At 30.3% G+C, this 14,281-nt stretch overlaps 1 protein-coding gene across 1 annotated transcript; it reads left to right on the plus strand.

The window, feature by feature from the left end:
• Positions 1-4,714: 4,714 nt before the first annotated feature.
• On the plus strand, positions 4,715-5,631 carry LOC133691210 (uncharacterized). Its single transcript, XM_062111617.1, has one exon. The coding sequence runs from the start codon at positions 4,920-4,922 to the stop codon at positions 5,421-5,423; it is 504 nt and encodes a 167-aa protein (XP_061967601.1). The 5' UTR covers positions 4,715-4,919; the 3' UTR covers positions 5,424-5,631.
• Positions 5,632-14,281: the final 8,650 nt, after the last annotated feature.

Raw genomic sequence — 14,281 nt, forward strand, 5'->3', positions numbered from 1 at the left:
CAAATTCACCCCCTCTTTGATTGATGTTATTTGCCTACACAGTCTACTTTTAAATACATGTCAAAATATGGAAGTAATATTGAATTAATTACAAGTACAAGTCTACGATTGAGGGCGTGATAGCCAAAGACAAGCTCTCAAAATTAAGTGGGATCCAAGTTAAGGAGCTCATTTTGTGGCTGAGTATTGCTGAAGTGATCCGTGATGTAGATGAGCTCGAATTTTCTGTGGGGATTGCTTCTGCTGATTTTCCTGTGAGAAATTTTGATGAATGCCCGGCTTGTGGATGTGGCTTTGATTGTAAAGATGTCAACTTGAGGAAAATCACTTCTTCTTCTTCTTCTTCTTCTTGCTTAGATACCACTTACTGATAAATGGCATCGAGAAGCGTGTTGCACATGGATGTGCTGTCTGTAATAAGCAATGACCTGACTTCCTCAGAAAGCAGTAGCACTCTTACCAAAAATAAATTAATGAATGCGAGAGTATTTGGTTAAGAGGTTGTATTTTGTTTAAAATACACATGCAACCTATTTGATAAAATAAAAACCATAATTTATTATTTATGAGTCTCATAGTTTTTTTACTTTCCAAACACAGGAAAAGAGAAGCAAGAAAATGATGCTTCTTCCGCACTGTTCATGAATTAATTAATTAGCGTGAACAGTGTAGCATGCTACACTATTCCGGTCGGACCGGTTCTGGCCGGATAGGCTCCAGCCCAAAGCTTAAAATACATTGAACCGGGTTCGACCCAGTAAAATAAAAAATAAAAATTATTTTTTATTTTTTAATTGTGTTTTATTCGAAAAACTAGTGTTTAACATTATTCAATGACACTACATAAATTAGACAGAGTTCGTTTGATGATGTAGCATTTATAAAATTTGATCGCAATACCAATTTAGTTCCTGATTATATTTTACTTGATGTTGTTGCACGCTTAAGAAACCAAAAAAACTATAGTCATTGTCGGATGTATTTCATACGTGATGGAATTGTAGATAGTATAATGGAACAATGAAAAATATTTTATATAAAATATTATTTATTTCATGATGTAATAACAATAGTTAAATTTATAATATTTAAATTAAAACCATCAATATTAATATATATTTATTAAAATTATTTTATAACCTCAATTTTAAAAGTATTATTAACCAAACACATGAGGTTTGACATTGTGGAAATCTTTGCGGTGACGAAAACAAGTTTTTAAAAAATATTTTTAATTATATTTTAAAAAATTATATATTTGATTAAAATTATTATGAGATATATTTTTATATGTAAAATAAATGAAAAATATGTTTCTATGAATGAAAAGATTATTTTACCTTTTATAAAATTAAAATTTGAAACACTATGAGGTTTAAAAAACATAAGCTATTTGGCTATGATAGTGTTTAGAATTATGATAATAGTTGTTTTTCAAAGAGTTTTTTGTTTAAAAATACATTAAAATAATATTTTTATTTTATTTTATAATATTTATTTTTTTCATCAACACATCAAAACAATTCAAAATCATAAAAAAATAATTTAAAGCAAAAAAATAAAATTTCAAAAGCGCTTCTTCAACACAAAAACAAACACACTTTAACTAAACTATTTTTTCTTCGTGATTGAAAAAAAACACAGAAGTTGCGATCTCTTATAACATGTGTTTTTCAAATTAATGATTTTTCAGTTGTTTTTTTTATGATTTTAATGTGCTAATATTAAAAATAAAAAAAATAAAAAAAAATTTATTTTAACATATTTTAAATTGAAAAACTTCTCGCATAACATTACCATACACTAGTAGGAAACGTTTTGTTAAAATGCAGAACCTGTCATTTACCAATGTAGACTGCCATAGATATAGGCTTGCACTGCATTGCAACTCTGTATTTTTCCATGTACAAAATGTGATGTCAAGGTACTATAAGTGTGTTTTAAATAAATAAATAAATAACAAATTACTTGAGTTAAAGCCCTAATTAGGAATAATACGGTGGTTTTATTTTGATTAGACGATAAAAAAATAAAAATCATAGTAAACGTACAAAATATAAAACAAAATACTATAATAACTAGGAAAAAAAAGCCTTTAAAAGTATGTAATTGGATGAAAAAATAGACAAAAAATTAAGGTAAAGTCAATCCAAAATAGCGCGATAGATATGCAAGTTAAGTGATAAGGGGCGAGTCACCTGGTGTTAACCTGCAAAACTCGTGGTCTAGGTTATGAGATCAGGTTAACTCTATAATTTGTTTTTAAAAAAAACCACAAAACCTTTTTTATTTTTAAAAAATTAATATTGAGTGATGACATCAGAAATAAAATAATAAGGCAAAAAAAAAGATCATCGGGCCACATCAACTTTTCCAACTCATAACCTGGATCATTAGATCAGAAATACCATATATAGAAAAACAATGAAACTCAATCTTCAACAAGTCTAATGTTGAATGATAAATTATCACTATTATTATCATACATGGAAAAACATCAACTTTTCAAACCCAAACCTAAGTTATTAGATAAAAAATACAACATGAAAAAACAATAAAAGTGAATCTCCAACAAGTCTAATGTTGAATGATGAATTACTACAACTACTAACAAAAACTAAAGTTTATGGTGTTCTCACCATGCATAACATCATTGTTCACTCTCTCACAAATCATTATGGATTGAAGTAGTGATTTTTTATCAAAATCTTCAATTTAATTCTCAAACTTTTTCTTTGTACAATTGAGATCTTTTGAGCCAACATTAGCATCCAATGTTTTTTTTTTGTGTGGAGGGAGGGTTGAATTGAAAGACAGAAGACTAAAATGAAAAACACGGGTAACATAGATGACACTTTCAAATTTACTTGTGAAGTACATTTTAGTCCCCCAACTTTTTTTTACTATAAGGTGACTGATCACTTTAATTTTAAAAAATGACATTTTAATACAAAACTTTATTTTTCTTATTTTTCATTCATTTGTTTCATGTGAGGAGAAAGGGGAGCCGTTAGATTCCTATGAAGAGAGAGAAAGTTCCTTGTTAGAGACGATTTTAACCACCAAACAGGTTACAATTGGTCTCAAAAGGTTCCACTAGGTGAGAAAAGTTTTATGGTGGTTGTTGTAAGCCTTAATATAGCCAAGAAAACAAAATCTAGGTTAGGGATGCAATATTTTTTTCGGTTTGATTTAGTGGTTAGGGTTATTTTTAAGGTTTAATGGGTTGATAGGTTGGTTTTTTGGTGTTCTAATGATATTTGTAAGGTGTTTTGTGGTTGAAATGCATTGAAAAACAAGTTTTTTGGATAAAAAAACATGTAGGCTTGATTTTCTAGCCATTACAATAGTGATCAGAATCTGAGCTGGCAAACGACACTTCATCTTCCATATCGGGTGACGTGTTGTCCGCCTCTTTAAAAAAGAAACAAAAACATAGGCCCAAGCGTGTGGGTCCAAACTTTTCCTTTTTTAGCACTTGTTCTTTGTTCAATTAATACCTTTTTATGTCTTTTTTTAAAATGTTTTTAAAGCTTTTTTTTTAATTAATATCCTTTTTATGTCATTTTTTTTTCTTATTTAGCCTTTTTATAAATAACAATTATTTTTTAATTATATTGGATGTTTTTAACTTTTCATAAGGTTAGAATCATCATCATCTCATTATTATTATTATTAGTGGTGGTGGTGGTGGTGGTTGTAATAGTGGTGGTGGTGATAATAATGGTGGTGTAATAATATTAAAATTTTGACAAAAGAGTTAAGAAAAAAAATCAAAAGAAAAATAACATTATATATAACAAATTAGAACTGAAGAATTAAATTGAAAAAACAATTAATAAAAAGAAAAATGACAAAAATCAAAACTAAAAGAACTAAATCTGAAACACTAATAAAAATAAGAACTAGAGTTATTTTTCAGGATAGGAAAGATAAATGAAGGATAAAAAAAAGACTCACTAGTGATAAATCAATCATTGTAAGCTGATATGCACCACCTAAGAATAAAGAAAACATGACGAAGAATCAAATGAGATAGCGAAAATATATTTTGTGTTCCAACAATTTTTCTAAATAAAATAATATAAATTGAATGTGGAATGATGTTATTACTATCAAATTGACAATTACATGTATTAATTAAAATCCATAAAACATATATAAAAAAAACCCCCATAAATTTATAGTTACATGTCTTCATTTGTTTTAGCACCACACTACTATATATATAATTAATATTAATTCAGGTGAGAAACAAAGCAGTTACAGAGTAATAGTTCCACTAATATTAATCTATTCTTTTACTTAAAAAAAAGAAAGAAAGAAGAATTCCAACGCCAAGATTTAATCAAGCATAAAAACACACTCACTATTTCTACTATCGTGGAGGTTCTAAATTCTAAAAAACGATATCTATATATGGTCATGAAAAATAAAAATCTAATAAATAAATAATTGTTTTTGTGAATAATCGAAAAGAAATGCATGAAAATACGACAGGCTCGTGGCTACGAGAAAAAACAGAAACAAAAACAGTGACATAACATAACTACTAACTAGGTCCTCGGCTGGTGACACGTGTAAGAGCTGTGTCCTTTTTTTACTTCTTAAAATTAAAATTAAAATTAAAATAATAACCATAACGTGCTCTCTCGAACAAACAAACAAGCACGTGGACACCAAACTATATAGCCACAACCTAACAGTAAAAAAGAACTCCGAAACGGCGTGGCAACTAGTGGTCTTCACAGCCAAACGTCATCGTATTCCCCTCTCAATTCCCTTGGACGCTTACCCTCCTGCCTAGCAGCAATAGCAACCAAACAAATACAAGAATCCCAGTCAAACCAACTACTTCCCAGCAGAAATCAAGCATATTCATCTCAAAGTCAAGAAGAAATACTCCTCCTCCTCTTCCAATGTCTATCACCGCCAATTTGACCTTCTTCTTCGTCCTCCTATCATCGCTCGCCATCTCATCCTTCACCGACAATCTCCCAACTACTTACGATGTCCTCTCCGGATACAACTTCCCGATCGGTATTCTTCCGAAAGGAGCCACAGGCTACGATCTGGACAAAGCCACTGGCAGATTTCGCGCCTATCTGAACGGTTCGTGCAGTTTCTCTCTGGAAGGTTCGTATCAGCTTAAGTACAAGTCCACAGTCAGTGGTTACATAAGCGAGAACAGGCTGACGGATTTGAGCGGAGTAAGTGTGAAGGTTTTGTTTTTTTGGTTAGATATCGTTGAGGTTGTTAGAAAAGGAGATGAGCTTGAATTTTCTGTCGGAATTACTTCTGCCAGTTTTGCAATTGATAATTTCTACGAGTGTCCACAGTGTGGGTGTGGGTTTAATTGCAACAATGTTGAGCGAGCAACCACGCTTAGATCCGGCTCCGGCCCTTTTGTTTCCTCTTTTTAGGGATTTATGTATCTGTTGATTAAATGGGTATTGAATAACGGAATGCTTTTCTTTTCTTTTAGTTGGAATTGGGATCGGAATTGAAATGTCAATTTTTCCAAGAAGAAAAAAAAAATGGAAATTGTTGTATATTTATGCTGATTTGTGTGATGGGATTATAGGAAAAGATTGCTATATGCTAATGGTAATTGTGTGGTTTGTGGTTTAATGCTTGGCCTTCACTGCACTTCGTGTTTAATCAAAGAAATCAACTGATGGGATCTTGGCTGTCAATAAATAATCAGAACTTGCGATTTGTTATGTTTACACTCTGGCTCGAGGGGTTGTTGAATTTATACCATTTTCACGTGTTTATGCTATGTGGGCACTTAATTTGATCTTTATTAGAGGACACTTCTGTGGTGTGGAAGAAGGAAAGTATGGTTACCCTTCACCATAATAGCAAAAGTGATAAATATTTGACAAATTGTCCATGCAGAGGCAATGCCACCAGCTTAACGTAATGTTGGGATGCGTTGGCATATCCTTCGGTGGTAGCTTAGCTATAGCATGGTACATCTTCAAATGTGATCATGGAGCATCCATGTTTTAGGTGGATAGATGAGGAGCACCATAGCTGGAGCAGTACATTACTTCTCTAAGGCTGTGTTTTTCAGAAGGATGGATGGATGGGTTGCTATCCATCTAGTTTTTTGGCTAACAGGATCAGAGTTAATCCACCTAAATTGAGAGCGCTGGAAATTACAAAAGAGAAGAAAGATGTGAGTCAATTTCTTCTAATTAGAAGGATTGAAAATCACATGTGAGGAAGGATCCTTCAATGTATCCTTAATCTCCGTCTTTCTTGTCAATCCCTAATTCTCTCAATCTTTCTATTTTTATCCCTTATTCTCCCTAAAAGTAAAAATTAACTTTTGAAAGAAGTTATTTGGAACTCCCTTTTATACGTGTTCAGTTTCTAACCAATATTCCAGAGAAGGTTCTCCTGGAAAGCTTGCATCTCTTCATTTTAAGAAATTATGAACTGTTGGATTTTGTTTTGCCTAAATATGTCAATGCTCATTTGTCGTCGTCGTCGTCGTCGTCTTCTTCTTCTCTTTCCTTCCTGATTGGAACCTTGTCTTTTCTTACTTGAATATTACCACTATTATTTTGCCCATGAGTATAAGAACTCACAGTACGCCTTCTGAAGCCATAGCTACAGCCAATTGTACTGCAGTACTGGCATTTGGCCGTGGCATTTCTAACTTTTGTCGCTTGAGATGCAAAGAAACCCTGGCCATGAATCTTCTTCATAAGTAAATATAGTCTGTGAGGTCAAGAATTGTTTTCGCTATTTGCAACATGATGTTACAGTGCCCAATGATAAATTCCTGAAACAAAGGCTCAGAAGCATCTGAAAAAATCTAATTTCACTGAAAGGTTAAGTGTTCTGATGTCATTCTACCAGGTTCAAGCAAATACAGATAGTAACTTGGTTGAATGGTTATAAAGGTAATATTGATATGTCTGGTGGAAAATCTTAGTCTCTTCGGTTGCTAAAACTCGTATAACTTGCATGGACATTGCAGATTGCAATGTAAATTGTTAGTCTCCCTTGTTATTTTTTATCGTGCAGTGCTCGTAAAATCTTAATATAGTCACACACCTTAAGATCGAGGTTTCAGTTGAGTGAAAAATTTTGAGTGACGGCATCTTTCTTAGCCTTACATAATTTTTTAAATTAACGAGGTTATGTTGTTAAAGTGATACTAGATTTCTTGATCCCTAAAACTTTATAGCCCAAAACTATTGGTAGAGAAAATTATAGAGAAAACTCTCAAAGATTTATTTGATTAATCTTCAACATCTCTGTTTATATTAATTTTAAATCTAAAATCCTTTTGAAAAATAAAAACTGCATCTTGTGTCAATATCCTAGTGAAAAACTCACCCCCAAGTTAACCGTTAAAAACTGAACTAGACCACTCCAAAAGAATAGATCAAATATAACATGATAGCTATTCTATTTATGAAGTAGCATGTGTTTCACCTGTGAATTTTATAATTTAATTTCTGATGTGTATATATTAAAGAAAAATTAATATCTAACATTGTACTTTTCATTCATATGAAGTTTCATTTATAGTTCCTTCCTGCATTCTTTTACTTCAAAGTCGAGTCCATCATTATCTATGACCTTTAATACTTTAACTGTTGTATATAAATGAACACCAAGGTAATTTTCCGTAATATCTTTATAAGACTTGTAAGAAATTACCATGTCCTCCATGTATTTGTTTGCAAGATCTTTATAATCACTAAATGATACTAATTTGGAAGCTTTCTTGATTCCCGAAACATCGACAAGTAAAGTGGTGTGCGCAAAATGTTATTATTATTGTTGTTGTTATTATTGTGATACTAAAATTATTTACTTTTAAGAAACGATACCTCCTCCATATTTTTCGTCCTTGCTAATTGAGAAGGTTGGACAAAAAGAAAATAATAAAAATTTATTTACTTATCTATTTAATATAAAATCTTCTCATAATCATCTTGTATAAACTATAAAAGTAATGATTGTCTCAAAGCTTTTTCTGATGGAATTAAAGGCTTACCATTACAGGCTTACCATTACGACTTTTAAATTCTAGAACTTCAAACCATTATTCTTTAGCACCATAAAAAAGTTTGTGTGTGACAAGTTTTACCTTTTTATATATAATATAGAATCTTGTTAAAATCAAAGTAAGCTTCCAATTCTAAGAAACAATTAGTGTATCTTCACTTTGAAAAATTCTCATAAAAGAAGGGAATCTCATAGAATTTAGGAACGTGTCTATGAACAAGAAGACTATGAATTATATCTCAAGTGCTTCGCTTGTTGTAAACACCATTATCCATATAAACATGATGGCTATATGAGCTTTTAAGAATAAATATAGGGTTTGGCCTTCCCCAAAGCAAGTCTTTAAGCACATTCCTCTCCTTTTCATGATCTTCATTTGCGCCTCTCAGCAATTGAACTAGATTTGTTATGGTTTGCTCTAAATGATCCACTAAAAATAATCTCAAACCTTCCCATGATGGAATTAAAGTCTCACTAGTACAAGTTATATTTCTAGAACTTCAAACCACTATTATTTAGCACCATAAGAAAGTTTGTGTGTCACAACACTACAACATTTAACAGCTTTACCAACAGAATTTTTCCGTTAGCGTCAGACACATATTCCGCCGGTAATTAATTTACCAACGAAATCATTGACAAAAATGCTCCGTCGGTGAATCTTTCATCGGTAATTTTTTGTCCGTCGGTAAATCCGTTGGTAATAAAAAAAATTATTACCAAAGGATTTACTGATGGAACAGACTCGTAAAAAAAAATTACCCATTTCATTCTGTCGGTATATCTCTCAAAAAATACCATCGGTAATTCTGTCAATAATTATTTAAATTTTTTTTTAAATCCATTTTATAAAATTATAAAATAATTAAATTAACATAAATCAACACTCTATAATATATACTCAAAATGCTTGGAAAAAAAATAAGAAAATCAACTCATACAAATTTGCAACAAATAAATAAAATGAAAAAATAAATTCAACTAAAAACATTCATATGAAAAAAATGAAGTTGCAATTGCTAAAAATATCCTATAAATAAATCAACTAAAAATTGATCACATATGAAAAAAAATCTGACAACAACATTTATACAATTATTAAGAACAAAAACAATTAAAAATAAAATAAAAAACAAACATAGTGCAAAAAATCATGAAAAAAGAAGAAAAAAGAAAAATCTTACCTTAATTTAGTTGCAAGTGAAGCTAAGGAGAGAAAAAAGATTTTGTAAAGCATATTAATTAAAAAAAAACTAAGAGGATAAAAGAAGAAAGAAGAAGAAGACATACTCGAGCATCAAGGAGAAAAGAAGGAGATGATGAGAGAAGAGAAGAAAAAGAAAAAGATATTGATGTTTTTTACATGTAGTGAAGAAGAAGAAGAAGTAGAAGAAGAATAATAATAAGAAATGAGTTTGTAATATTAATACTAATATTTTTTAATTATTCCGTTTTAATATTTAATTTAAATTTTTAATTTCATAAAAAATTTTCAGAAACCGCCAATAATCATTGATGATTTTTCAATCTGCTAGTGATTCCATCTGTAATATTTAAATGAAAATTTTAAATTAATTTAATTTTTTCAGAAAAACACCAAATAACACCGATGACTTTTCAATTCATTGGTGATTTTATCTGTAAAGAACAACAATTAACAGTGCAATTGGAAAGTGAACAGTTCTGGAGCTCTCTGAAAAATACCGACGGAAAATTCCATCAGTGATTCCCTTTGTAATTGACATGATGAACATTGTTCATAGTTTACCAATGAAATTACCGATGGATTTCCCTTTGTAATTCCGTCAGTAATTCCGTTGAAAAAAATAACACGGCATCATTTGTTTTTTGCTTTGTTTTAAATTTTTTCCCCACTGTAATTCCATCAGTATATACCGAGATAATATTTTTGTCGGTAAAATCCCTAGAAAATTTACTGATAGAAATATTCTCTTGGTATTTCCGTTTGTATTTATTGATTTTTTGGTAGTGCAAGGCCAACTTTTTTATAATAAGAAATTTTGTTGAAATAAAAGTAAGCTTCCAAATCTAACAACTAGTTAATGAATCTCCACTTTGAAAAATTCTCATCTAATAAAGGAATATCATCGAATCCAGGAACACGTCTATGAACAAAAAGACTATAGATTATGTCTCAAGTGCTTCACTTGTCATAAACACCATTATCCATATAAACATGAAGTCTATACGAGTTTTTAGGAATATATATATATAAGAGGTTCAGCTTGCCCTAGGTAAGTCTCTAGATACATTATTCTCCTCTTCACGATCCTTATTTACACCTCTCATCAACTGAGCTAAATGTACTGTGATATGTTCTAAACGATCCACCAAATGTTTTAGCCTTTGGCACTGTGCTTTTTGAGTTGCCTCTCATGTTTTAAATCACGATTCTATACATAACCGTGATTCTGAAAAATTATTTTATACAAAATAATGATTTAGAATCTTAGTTATGATAGGAATAAAAGCCCACCTTTAGCCTTTTATGGCCAGCGCACATTTAAGCCTTCCTGAAAAGTAGTTATTGAAAAACCACTTTTCAAACTTTTCTATGTTTGTTTGCCATTAGAAAAGGTGGTTAACGGAAAAAACTTTCCGGTCAAAGAAAAATTTTACTTGGTTTTCAGGACAGTATTTTCCCTTTTGACTGTGTTTGTTTTCCGAAAAGTGGTTTCCGGGAAACCACCTTCCAAACTTTCGTGTTTATTTGCCATTAGAAAAGTTGGTCCACGGAAAACACTTTCCAGTCAAAGAAAAATTTAGCTTGGTTTTCAGGAAAGTGTTTTCCTGGAAAATTTGGGCGGAAAACACTTTCCGAAAGTTGTGAAAAATTTAGAAATATCATTATTTGCTGATTATATCAAATTTGATCCTTAAACTTTTAATTGCTATATATATTTTGTTTTGAATATTTATTTTTTAATTCATCTCTTAAAATTTAATTTTTATATTAACTTTAGTTTTTATTTTTATAATTGATATTTGCTTTTTCCTTATCATTTTTTTATTGAAATTTTTTATCTATCAAATTTGGTCCTCGTTCTTTTGATTGTTACTTATTTTATTTGAAATAATTTATGAAATGTTAATTATTATTATTTTAATTTTTTCATCTTTCAATTTTTTATTTTTTATTTGATCTCTACTATTTTGATTATTATTTATTTTATCTAAGATAATTTATGAAATTATATTTTTTTTTAATTTCATTCTCATTCAACTTTTTAATTTGTATGATTTGTTCCTCATTATTTTAATAAAGTTGAAAAAAATAAAATATTAATAAGTTATCTTCCAGCTCATTTTCCATAACATAACCAAACACTAGAAAGTGTTTTCCAACTTATTTTCCATTACACTACCAAACATCGGAAAATACTTTCTCGGAATTCACATTTCCGGAATTCACTTTCCAAAAGAAAACTATAAAATATCTCTAGGGTACAAATTGTCTTACTAAACTAGATCTGAATTCCCACAACACAATTTTTTTTTGTTTTTTTTTTTTGGTAACCCGGGGTGTCCGGGCTAGCTTACGCGCATCACAACTAATCCTCGGATCCACTGAACACCCTGCAAGCCCAGTAGACATGTAAAACACCGTGGGGTGACAGGCGTGCACGCTAGGACTCGAATCCAGGTCACAGAGGCAAGGAACCCTGGTGCAATTCCCACAACACAATTGATGGTACTTAAAGTTGCAGTAGAATGTAAATCGATCCAACAAGTGTACCATTTCCATCTTATATATCGTTAAGAGTTAATAGATTACAAATCCAAAAATGGTAACATTTGACTAAGTTGTCACTTAGTCATATGCGTATTTCCTAACATATGATATTTGAACTCATTGAACAAATCTTAAACTTCTTAATATCATTTTCATGGTTCATAAAAGTAAAAGTTTAATCATTTCATCTTACTAACAAGTAAAAAAAATAATGTTATCATCATAAGTAATATTATTACCATCACTATCTATATCATAAACATTATAAATTTTCATACCATGCTATCATCAGCAAATAATATTTTAATTTTATCAATTACACATAAATTTAATTTTTCCTAAATTTTCAACGAATTAAAATCATAATTGACTGAAATTAATTGGAGCCTAACTAATTATCCATAATTTTTTCAATTTAAATTTTTTCAACTTAAATTAATATTTTTTAATTATTATCAATTCCACACAAAAGTCATTTTTTCTCTAAATTTCCAACTTAACTATAAAATGGACAAAAAGTAATTGTTACCCATCATTAATTCAATTTAACATACCTAAATTACAAAATTACACCCAATTTCATCAAATGATAAATTAAATCTATTTACACCAAATCCCAAACAAAATCCTAAAATACAAATCATATATTAATACAATAAAATTATAAAATTATATACTTGCAAATCACAAATTCTAAAATAAATTTCAATATATTAACTTCAAACAAAAATGAGTGAGTTTTCTTACCTGGTAGAGTGAAGCTTGACAAGAATTGAAACCAGAGAAGGGAGTTTGTGTCACTGCTTGCGGGTTGGGTGGCTAGATTTTAGAGGAGGGGTTAGGGATTGAAGAAATAGGGTTAGGGATTGAATTGAAATCAAAGAAAAAGAAGGGGGGCCGAAGACTATCATGTTTTAATCCCTTTCAAAATCACTGATGAAAACTCCGCTGATAATTTGACATGTCAGTCGAATCCAGTTTGTTATGGTTGGTAGTTGATGTGGTTGAACATGCTCTGCTTCTGTGACGTGTTTTATGGTCGCCGGTCATGTTAACACGTCATTGTCTCAGATGATTGAATGCTTTGAGATTGCAAAAGATCAATCAAATATTAACGCATCGTTGCGCAAGTAGTGTCTGTGCTTTTTCCATGTCCTTATTTTGTTCCGTGTGAAGCAATTGCCTTTGAATATATAGTTTTTTACACCAGGTTTAATGAAGCAGTTTACACACACACACACACTTAGCTTTCTGATCATATAATTAAGCTTTTGCATCCCATTTTCTAAATTTTTTGTGTTTGCGGAAGGATATTCATCTGAAAAATACATTATATATAGGCTTTATTTGTCTTCTCTTTACCTTTCTTTGCTCTGGTATTTTCTTAGGGTGATTCTTCACCTTATTTTCACTGTCTCCCAAACTTTGTGTACATCTGCAGCTGAGGCGGGAAGAGGCCTCCATGAGTAGGCCCAGTCATTTACCCACCTCTCACAAAGAAGTGTACAGAATCTCCATGGAGTACTGATGATAGCCCCAAGCTCGGTATCAGTATGCACAAAGAGAAAGTTGGGGTTCAGACCTTACCATGACTTTGATGAAAGAAAGCATGGCGTTCTGTGTCATTTTATACAATAACTAACCTAAAGCAAGATCAATGTTTAATTGATGTCGCTGATGAGAAAAGCAACATGAATTACATTCTTATCGCGGTTCTTAACTGTGACAATTACAAGTAAATATTGCAGTAGGGAATCATGACATTCAAAACTATGTTATCTCACCAAAAACATTTTTCCTATATTAAGTATCAAGTCCCCGTCTCTTTTTATTTTGTATGCTAATTGTCATATGTTTGCTTTTGAGCTGCTCGACCACTATTAAAAAAAAAATTAAAAAAAAATTTATTTTTATTTTAAATTATTTTTAAAATGTAAAAACAAATAAATTCTTAAACTGTTACGATGGATATATTAAATGTTAAATATATATACACACACACTAAGTTTTGATTCACCTATTAAAAAAAATCTAACTCACCTATTCAAGTTGGTTTCAGTATCCATTAGATTTTGGTTAAATTATTATCACTATGCAGGACTAAGTTTAGATGATATTAGCTTTAAAACTCATGTAATAGCTAAATTGATCAACTTTAAAATAGTTATTCATGCTAATTAAATACTAAAGTGTTAAGTTAATATTTTTTCTAAAAGCAAAATAAAATAAAATAAGTATACAAGTGTTTAACACTCACTTTTGTTTTAAATTTATGCGTTTATGTTTTTTTTTATTGTAGAAGTTGTTTTTTTGTCATCGAGAAAAATGATTTTAAAAAATACATCTTAAAAATACATATATAATATAAAATAAAATAAATGAAAATAAAAATATACCTTACAATAATATCTTTTAAACATTAAAAAAAAGATGACTACTATTTTTTTTTTAAAAAAACAAAACAATTTAAAAAATCAAGAGAAAGAGAGGGTC

Source organism: Populus nigra, chromosome 4 (genome assembly GCF_951802175.1).
Source record: "Populus nigra chromosome 4, ddPopNigr1.1, whole genome shotgun sequence".
NCBI classification, from domain to species: Eukaryota; Viridiplantae; Streptophyta; class Magnoliopsida; order Malpighiales; family Salicaceae; genus Populus; species Populus nigra.